The following is a 10711-nucleotide window of genomic DNA, read 5'->3' as shown; positions in this document are numbered from 1 at the left end:
TGCAAGTTCGCTCAGAAGCACTGTTACGTTCTACCAAATCTTGTTACACATTCCTGTGTATATTTTTCAACTTTAAATAAATGTGTTTGAAAATGTGTTTTAATGCTATGTGAGAGTGTAACATGGAGACATGACCACTTTGTTTTGTAGTTCTGTTCTTTCAATATCAGCACTTTCTTTTATTAAGGTGCTGCTTAATAAAGAGTACATGAGCTGTTTAATCACTGGTATGCTTAATTTTCACCCCCCAAAATCTAGAAAAGAAAGTTAACCGCCAGGTTAATTCTGAATAAAGTAAAATAACGTAAATAAATTAAAATATAATAATTTAACATTATAATAACTAAAAGCAACATTTTTAGTGAATCTATATCTTTCTTAACCCCCCTAGTTCACAAAGCCTTTACTCTTCGGGCGCCCCTCATCCCCCGTTTTTTTCCGCCAAAATTATCCACACCCACTGCCGCGCTATGCATTCTGGGATATATTGGGCCACAAAGTCTACACCGCCACATCCTTAAAATTCAGGGAAATGAAGGACGCATTTGAGGGCCGGATTTCGAGCAGCCTTCGAAGTGGGACAGCCTTCGTCGCGTCGCTGTGACGTAATCGGCCTTAAAATGCGGCCTTTAAGGCTGCAGACCCTGAATTGGGAAACAGCCATAGCCTAACATATGAAACAGGAAAAGACGGCCGTGTAATCCCTTTATTTCCCTTGAGAGAGAAATGGATCTGAAACCACAGAAATCAGAGTGTTTGCAGAGTGCAGACACACAGATAATGAAGACATGCTGCTCGGAAATGTTAGATACAGATAAAAATGGAGTGTGTGTGTATGTGTGTGTGTGTGTGTTAGGGCTGGGCCATATTATACCGTTCACGGTAATACCGGTATAATGTTAGGCAACGATAGGAAAATGAAATATCGCGATAGAATATGAGTAAAACGCGCATGCGCAGTGCCTTTGTTTTCATACGCACATGGCCGATTGTTGAGTGAAACAGATGAACCAGAATTGGTTTGTAAAAATGGTGCAACTTCCGTGATGTGGAACTGGTTTGGTGTTTGTCCGTCAGATACACGACAAAGCACATTTTTTTGCAGAACATGCAAGCGGCCATCGTTATTGTCGTATTTGTCGGACTAAGATGCCCTTAAATCTGGGAGTAATCTAGGTCCTAAACTCCGTATACTTCAGGTCAAACGAACACTGCAGCATCACTAAGAGTTAAAAACTGTCTAAATTCTTTCATCTTTAATAAAACGATCAGCATTGCTGCTTTACCAGGTGTAACTATGAAGTTTAACTTCCAGGCATCCATGAAAACAAAATGTATTACATTTAACGGAGTTAGAAGCTAGCAGGAAGCTAGCGGAAGTTAGCTCGTGAAGGATACAAAAAAAACAACAACAGCAATAGAATAATATTAAACACAAAGTGAACCCGTCTTCCTTCATTAAATAGGTTCTTTTAGATGTTAAGGAGGAATTGACTTAACCAGGCTGGCGGAGAATGAAGACAACCGGACACCTGCGGCAGATGGGGAATCAGTGAACTTTTATTGAGACAGAGACAACCTCTCAACACAGCTCACATCAGGAGATTCCGAAGATTTGCTGTGAGGATGGGTATATATTCTCTAAAACTTACAGGAGGGGGTTGTGAGGAACGTGCTGCATTAGCAGAAAAACAACTCCATAAAAGGAAATCGGCCTTGGGTGTTCTAGTCTCTTCGCTTGCAGATATCTTGCACCTGCAGGATGAGGCGATCGCTTCTTATCGCTCTCAAGGCCAAAGTCGTGAGCACATTTTTATTACACAGTTGCACAGTAACTTTAAAGCTGAACAATATTTAAAGCTGAATAATGTTTGATCAGATTATATTTTCTTCAAATCCCCCTTTTGACCCATCTTAAATGGGTCAACACACAAAAATAAGTAACATTCAAAGGAACACAGAGACGTGTCGAAGCCTGGCTCGAAAAACTCCTCGGGTCTTATCATTTGTCTTTATCTGTCATTGCAGATGAGGAGAAAAGAGTCCAGGCACCACCCTGCCCAGGGGTCGGCTGCAAGCAGTCTCGGTTCCAGACGAAAGCAGTAACAGCTGTCCTGCACACAAGGATACAACGAGTCAGTGCAACCAGGGTAGTGACACAAAATTAACAGTTCCTGTAACCCAGCAACCAAAAAGCATAAGTAATGATAAAAATGTGGAGAGTACAGAGTATACTATAATAATGAGAGATATAAACGTGAAAATGTGAAAGAATAAATCAACAGTAAAATAAACCCAGAACGGTAACTGCTAAGGACATTCAAAAGTGAATATGGTAAAACGTGAGGAAGGGGTGTGGAAAAAAACAATTTATATCCAGTGGTGGGAGTACACATTCGCTCAGGCTTAAGTCCGGAGACCCTGAGAACATCGCTTAACCCTCACAACCCGACCAGACACAGTTCAACCAGATATATCCTTCAAGAGGAAGTGGGTGAGGGAAACAATTAATAACAAGCCTAATACAAAACACCACAGAGAAACAACCATTCTAGAAGCATTTAAACAAGAGAAAGACGATAATGTTCGTCACCCTCACGATCAGAGTTTTCATCATCCGTTGGCGAGGAGGTGGGAAGTTGACTAGCCAATAAAGGCATCTGCCGGGCGAGATCCTTATCCTCAGGAGTGAGAGCTGTAACAATCAGTCTCTGGAAGAGGGATCGAATGCATGGAATACAACAGCAACCGCAGGTGACTAGGACAGCAACAAAAACTGAGATGGAAACTAGGATGGAAGCTACAAGGGCCTTATATTTGCCAAACATGTTAAGCCAAGAGTCCCACATGGCAGTATCAACGCCCGAGTGTTCCTTCATTTTAACAGTAAGAGCTGTGAGACCAGTAATAGCTTTAGTGAGGGAACCATCAGGAGCTGTGTTATTGGGGATATAGGTACAGCACTCCTGACCAAAAAGGCTGCAGACTCCGCCTCTTTCTGCGAGGAGAAAATCCGTTGCGACCCTGTTTTGGAAAGCCATTAGGGAAGTGGCAGATAACTGTGCATGCACAGCTTCAAAACCATCTCGAGTGTAATTAGCCAACAGTTGCACATTAAAGTGAATGTAGTTAATTCTGTCTACATTCGCATTTATTTCAACCATCCAAAGTATCGAGGCCCATCCTGCTTTAACCTGGTCTCGCAGTTTATATTCATCGGGGACCCCACGGGGTATACCTACAGCATCAATATAGGTTGGATTATGAGCTGAACCTGGGATTAGAGAACGTTTAGAGCGGCGTTCAGAGGAGGATGGGAGGCCAACTTCGTGTACTTCTATAGAGAGATCTACTGGAGTGACTAAAACAGGTAAAATAAGAGTTATGAGAGCGCAAAGACCTGACGCATCCCGAGGGAAACCATCATATAACTTGTTATTGCCACACCACCACCACAAATCAGCCCTAGCCGTAGGTCGGAAGTTTGGTTTCATAACCGTCATCTCAGTGCACCAAGAAGAGTTCAAGCTACCTAGTTTTACTGCATTGCCAGTCAGGTTAATACAAGTGAAATTGTTCACAGCTACATCTGAAGAAAAGAAAGGTGGTTTATTAGAGACCGAGCGTTGAGTTTTAGGAAAGTGGTTTTCCAGATATGAGCAATGACCTCGTTTTGTATTGTTCATAAGATGCAGGAGGCATGCACTATTGACTGGCGCCGGTACCACTCTTAAAGTGGGGCGGGCTCCCATACACACTATGCAGTCGGAAGCCGTCTTGTCAGCAGCTTGTTCAGCTAGTAGTAACCAGTTGTTTGTTGCTCCAGAAATACCGGTTAGAATTTGGAAGAGGTCATCTTTAGACATTTTATTTGTCTCTACTATGCGTATTCGGCCGTTTCTCCCCCCGTTTGTATATGTCACCGGAGGGCCATTAAAGGTGGGATTATCATCTTTAACTACAGAGCTTGGAGCTGCACCAACGCTAGGGCATATTTCCATTTGCCAATACAGGGCGGTGCGATCAGTCCAAGGGGCAAGTATAAATTGTTGACAGGAGGTCAAGGCCAGATCCTTTAGGGTAAAAATTAAGCCTGAAAGATCCGGTTTTTTTGCTATTCTGAGCATATTTTGGTTTCTCCAGTGCAAAGCCTGACCCCTAGAGTGCTTGGACCAATCGAGGTCCGTTTCTGACACTAAACTGGACCACTTCCACTGATGCCAACCTCCCAGGGTTATATACCACACTGAGGAGGAGAGATGTACTGCAAGGTTAAAAAGATCCCCCCCTTGGTCTTTGGTGACGGGAGTGACTGGGAAGCTAGCGAAATCTATTTCGACTACCCAACTTTTATTGTTGGGGACACAGAGAGTAATCATTCTAGTCGTACTTGGGGTACAGGAGGTAACCGTGTCTCGTTTCTTTCTAAATGGATCGGGCGTGGGCAAAACTGGAGAGGAAGTGGTGGGCAAGACCCTAGGGGCTACATTTGTCAGATTGGGACTGTCAGAAGGGGGCGAAGCTTTTGAACTTGAAGGTGTCAGAAGTTTCGGGGGCCCTTCACAGATCAGGATTATGCCAATGGGAATGAGACCCAGGGCCAGGAAGCAAACAAAGACGCAACATCTTTGCCTGCCTGTCATTTCAGGGGGAAAGGGCCAAGACATGTTTACTTAGCTTGGATGTCTTCTAATAGAGGATGATGGGGCACAGAAAGGTGGTCCAGTTCCCCCCACCTCGCCAAGGGCGTGTTCTAGGAGCTAAAGAGCAACAAAAAGTATCAGTGACACAACTTTAAATGAGCTTTCAGCGGTTAAAACTATTGCAATGTAAAATGTAAATCTTAAAAACTCAAGCCAATATAAAAGCAAAGTCATAAAAGATGTTAAAAATAGAAAAATAAAAATGTTTAGTTCAGTATGAAGAACACCCCCTTTTGTAACCAGCCGGCTTGTAGGTTGAGTTTTGGCTCCCTCAAGTGGTTGGTGATGCTGTTGCAGCTCCTTCTGACAGGTCCTTCTGCACCTCTCTCAAGGTTCTTCCTGGTTCGGTGGCAGCAGCGCACTGTGTGTAATGAAACCAGGTGTCACCTTTCCCTTCGAGCCTGACAGCGTGGGAGGTCCGCTCTGTTATGCGGTAAGGGCCTGTCCAGCGAGGCTCAGCCCACTTTCTCTTTGTGACTTTCAGGAGGACGTAGTCCATTCCAGGTGTAGCCGCCTCTTTCAGCTCTTGCTGGTTTCTTTCAGCGACCTGTGAGGAATACTGGGCAACAAAACTGCGGAGCATGTTATAATATGTCCTCGGATCGAGGTCTGAATCAGCTTCATCCGACATTAACAGGCGAGAGGAGGGGCCAGGAAAAGGCCTGCCATGCTCCAACTCAAATGGAGTGTAACCAGAGGTTTGATTTACTGAGCATCTTATGGACATTAATGCAAGAGGCAATGCCTTAACCCAATCTAATTTGGTCTGTGCACAGATTTTAGCCAATTTAGTTTTTAGAGTTTGATTCATCCTTTCCACTTTCCCCTGGGATTGGGGGTGGTAAACTGAGCCAAACTTATGTTTCAAACCTAATGCGGCTTCAACCCTCTGCAGATCGTGGTTCCTGAAATGTGAACCATTGTCCGACCTTATGACCTCGGGAAACCCATGCTGTGGTATATAATGATTAATCAGACACTTCACCACAGTTCCACTGTTTTCACTTGCTGTCGGCCAGGCTTCTGGCCAACCTGAAAATGCATCCACAGCCACCAGCAGGTACCTGTAACTACCTACTCTGTCCACCATGTCTGTGTAATCAATGATTATTTCTTTCCCTGGGCAAAGTGGGATGGGGAAGTACCCTGCTATTGGCTTGAAGGCGGGCTTGATTCCAAATTGGTTGCACTCCTTACAGGTTTTAACCATGTATTTTGTCATGTCTTTTAGATAAGGGTGCCACCAGGCGGCTAAGTTCCTCATCATTTGTGCAGGTCCCACATGCCCCACTCCATGTGCCTCTTCCATTGCTGTCTGTCTGACCCCTGGCGGTAGAATGGGCCTTCCATCTGGGCCACGCCAAACATCTGTGTTTGTGGCCCCTCTTGTTACCCATAATGATTTTTCCTGGGGGCTGGCTTTGTCCTGTAACTCTCTGATTGTGGCTAGGCCTAGTTGTATGGGTGGTCTTTCTGGAGGGGGTGTGGCTTCTGGGTCCATTACCATAATCAGGGAGGGTAAGTAACCAGCTGTCTGCTTAGCTACTAAGTCGGCCTGTTTGTTACCTAATGCCACTAAGTCCAATCCGGCACTGTGTCCTTTGCATTTTACCACTGCCACCTTAACAGGTAACAACAGTGCTTCCGCTAATTCCCTCATTTCTATCTCATGTTTAATAGGCTTTCCGCTGGCTGTCAAAAAACCAGCTCTTAGCCACTGCTTGAGCTCCACATGCACTGCTCCCACAGCATAAGCTGAATCACTGTATATATTCACTTTCTGTCCCTTTCCCATCCTTAAGGCTTCAATCACCGCTCTCAGTTCAGCTCTCTGTGCAGACTGTTGTCCTGTCAACTGCTCTGCTTTCACTGTTTTCCATCTCATGTCTGTCTGTTCCACTATTGCCCATGCAGCCTTCAACATTCCACTTTCAGTTCTGAAACAACATCCATCTGTGAACCAATCTTTTTCTGCATCCATTAGAGGTTCTGCCTGCAAATCTGGCCTGATTTTCTCCTGTACCTGCACAACCTCTTCACACATATGTGGTTCCCCTGATCCCATGTGATCAGCCATGTTTATGCCTTCATGTGAGTAGGTGATGTGTGGTGCTTCCAAAATGGTACTGAGGCGTCTCTGCCTGAGTGAAGTGAGTGTGAAGGCCTGTGAGGAGACGTAGGCCACCACACTGTGTGATGTCAAAATTTTTAGTGGGTGGTTCATCACTATGTGTGCTGTTTTCTGAATGATTTTTGCAAGTCCAGAAACGTGTTGTGTGCACGGTGGGTGGCGTTTTTCAGTCTTGTCAAGCATTACGCTTACATATGTCAACACTTTTCTCTCTCCCCCTTTTTTCTGGAACAGGATACCATTGATATGGGTTCCAGTTCCAGAAACATCAAGATGAAAAGGCAAAGCATAATCTGGCACAGCAAGGTCAGAGGCGACAGAAAGCTGTTGTTTTAACTTTATAAACGCCTGTTCTGTTTCTGTAGTCCATGAGAGGGGAGCAGAGAGGTTTCTCATGCCTTGTTCATTTACCAAAACGCGCAAAGGGGAAGTAAGGCCAACATAGTCTGGGACATAGGTCCTGCTGTAACCAGTCAGGCCCAAAAATGACAACATGTCTTTTACAGTTAGAGGTTTTGGATGGTGCAAAATGGAGTTCCTGTGTTCTGGGGACAAGGAAATACCGGACTGTGAGACCATGCGGCCTAGAAAAGAAACCTGTTTTCTTGCAATCTGTAGTTTGTTTTTGCTCACTTTAAAACCTGTGTTGGCCAGGTGGTGAAGTACCACTCTTGTGGCCTCCAAACAGATGTCAGCCGTGGGGGCAGACAGCAAAAGGTCATCCACATATTGTATTAACATACAGTCAGATGGTAGTGGGCTGGTTTGTAAAAGTTCTTTCAAACACTGATTAAACAGTCCTGGGGAGAGGGCAAATCCCTGTGGTAAGCGAGTGTAACGCCATTGTCGGCCTCTAAATGTAAATGAGAAGATGTCACGCAGTGACTCACGAAGTGGGAGGCAGAAAAAGGCATTCGCCAAGTCAATGCAGGTGAACCAGGCATGAGATGGTGGGAGGTTGGTCAAGGCAACATAAGGATTAGGCACAGGCAAAGTAGGAGTGCCAAGTAAGGCATTAATCCTTCTCAAATCATGTGCCATTCTGAACTTCCCCGTGCCTTTTTTCTCAACGGGTAGGATGGGCGTGTTCCACTTAGAGCAGGAGGGCTCCAAGACACCGGCAGTGACCAAACCAGAAATTGTTTCTGCAATCCCAGCCTCAGCCTCCGGTCTGTGTGGGTACTGAGGCTGCCACAAAGGGGTAGCAGATGACAGTTGAAAAGAGACTGGCTCCACATCAACTAAACCTACATCTGTGGGTCCAAGGGACCACAAACAATCTGGAAGAGAGTCGAGTAAAGGCGCAGCATCACAGTGGTCTGTGTGTTCTCTTCCATGTGACCCGCTGACCACTCCATGTTGCAGTGTTGAGGAATTAAAGCAATCATTTAAAATTTGGTATGTCTTGGTAGATGGAGAAAACAAAACCTGTGGGAGTTTTGTAGGTGTCCAGTCAGTGGCCGCAAGGGAACGTTTAACCATTCCACCCAGCTCCTTAGCCTGGTGTCCAGGATGTAAGGCCAGTGACACATGGGGAGCTGCCTCATCAGACATCATGTACCACTGTAATTGATCTGTTGTAAAAGTAACCGCTGCTGCCACTCCCTCCGGTGCCGCAAAAATGCACGACATGTTCAGAGACCAAGCCCGCCCCTCACACTGCTTTTGGAACATGTGCTGGTACCAGGTGGTGTCATGCCTGTCATAAAACAGTGTAACATGAGGTGGGTCAGGGGGAGGGACATAAGGATGTAGGAGTGAGAGCCACGGCCGCCATTGCTGAAAAGCAGTCCAAACTCCTGGTTCAGCAGGTGTTTCAACTTCCAATAATGCCCAGTAGATGTCAGCAGAGTCCGCCAAACAGGAGGAGGGTTGCAGCAGAAACTGACCACCTCCCTCTGGCCCATCAGAGCAGGGAAGTACAACCCCAGTAGGGAGAGTCACAGTTAGGCCTTGTGAAGAGCAGAGTATTGTGGCTCCTAATTTAATCAACAAGTCTCTTCCCAGTAAATTCACAGGCGCCTGTTTTGAACAAACATAGCTGTGTAACAAGGTCTGATCTCCAACCGTTGTGGGGAGGGGCACGGTGTAAGGCAGAGTTTTAGGTTCCCCAGATATGCCCACCACTGTAATCACTCTGTCAGTAAGTCTTTCACGAGCAACATCCTTAATGGTGGAGTACGTAGCTCCAGTGTCCACTAAAAAGCTGCTTCTTCTTCTATCTACAGTTATGGACAGCATAGGGTCCGCCGTTGTCCCTTCACCGTCCTGGGCAGTCTGTGGGGTGTCCTATAGCTGGGGACCACCCTCGTAGTACTCCCACCCCATCACAGGCATCTGTGGGGCCGGGGGCACTCCAACTACAGCACCACGAGGTCCACCTCTGTGGCCAGGATGCTGATAGGGCCCACCACGGGCTCCCCTGCCTCTTCCAGCAGCCGGGTTCAAAGGGCACGCTTTAGCCCAGTGTCCAGGTTGTCCACACCGGAAACAAACATACATCTGGCCTCCCCTACCACCTCCCATCTGACCCCTTCCCCTGAAACCACCTCTGTTTCCTCCAAATGGGGAACCTCTCTGCCCATAAGGGGCCGGGGAGTGATAAGCACCATACTGGGGGGGCTGTGGATCAGTTGGCCATGGGTTCGGATACAAATCAGGGGCAACTGGACCAGGAGGGGGAGCCGCAGCGGCCACAAGCTGCTTTTTAGGCTTGTCACCTTTTCCACCCAGGTCGTTTTTAGCTTTCTGCAGCTGAACCTTCAACAGTTGCAACTGTAAATCTTCGACGCTCTCCGCTTTATCATCAGACTTAATCTGCACTTTGTTAAGATTAAAAATCAAATGTTTCTTCCAGATTGCAAAGTCACAGTCCTGCAAATCAGGATTATCCTCCATTTTCTGGCTTACTGACTCCGGAATGCCCCTCAGCACCGCCCTTCTAAACCACATGCTCTGTGAACAAGTCCTACTGGGGTGATGACCTGTATGGTTCACCCAGTCTTCAACAGCCTGATTTAGATAATGGGTGGGATTTTGCTTTCCCTCCCATTTAAATTTCTGTAAGGTGCCTTGATTTTTGGGTGGGAATTGTTTGCGCAGGGCCGGTCCAATAAACCTCAAGGCCTGCATTAGTGGCACCTCGTTCTCATGCATGGTAGTACCCGCATTTTGTTCCAGGTCCGCTGCCTGAGATCGGGATGTGCACCTAGTTATAATAGCTCTAAAATCTCCCAGTGCGAGGTCCTGTCCAGCTGTGTATTTATCCAAACCAGCCAACCAGGCATTCCCTCCCTCCGTTATGTCAGGGAGTTTGTCCACTAGGGCCTGGACATCTCCGAATGAATAAGGTTGATACACTGGTCTACGTTGCGCTTTAGTCTGGACCAGGGGAAATATGCCTGGAGGCTGAGGCACAGGGCCCTTAGATCTAGTCTGATATCCTAAACTGGGAGGGGTAGAGGGGGGTGTATTGTTAAGGTCACTGAGTTCATCATCAGTATCCTCAGTTTCTTCCCCGCCTGGTGGGGTAGCAGTGTCAGCAAAAACGTGGGCTAAACTCATCTGTGTTTCCGGATCCTGACGGCCCACCAAAGACATGGTAACTGTGACATTTGGTGAAGTGCCAGGCTCAGTTTTTGCAGTAGCGGTCAGATCTCCTTTAACAGCGACAGGAGTGCTGGCAAAGGGGTTGGACCGGGAAAGAGGGGCTGACGCAACACGATTATTCACCTGGACCACTGACCTATGTTCATTTAAGCAGCTGCGTAATGCTGCTTCTTGATCAGTTAATTGTTGTTCAGTGGGTTCCTGTCTGTTCATTCGAACCGCAAATGGTGCGCTCGCAGGGGGGTCAGTTAGGCCCTCAGATCCGGTT

The 10711-nt window shown here is 46.5% G+C and overlaps 1 protein-coding gene across 1 annotated transcript; it reads right to left on the bottom strand.

Moving 5' to 3' along the window:
* Positions 1 to 4863: 4863 nt before the first annotated feature.
* On the bottom strand, positions 4864 to 9089 carry LOC113035974 (uncharacterized). Its single transcript, XM_026191905.1, has one exon. The coding sequence runs from the start codon at positions 9073 to 9075 to the stop codon at positions 4975 to 4977; it is 4101 nt and encodes a 1366-aa protein (XP_026047690.1). The 5' UTR covers positions 9076 to 9089; the 3' UTR covers positions 4864 to 4974.
* Positions 9090 to 10711: the final 1622 nt, after the last annotated feature.

This window comes from Astatotilapia calliptera, chromosome 14 (assembly GCF_900246225.1).
Source record: "Astatotilapia calliptera chromosome 14, fAstCal1.2, whole genome shotgun sequence".
NCBI lineage: Eukaryota > Metazoa > Chordata > Actinopteri > Cichliformes > Cichlidae > Astatotilapia > Astatotilapia calliptera.
This window is presented reverse-complemented; position numbering and strand designations above follow the sequence as displayed.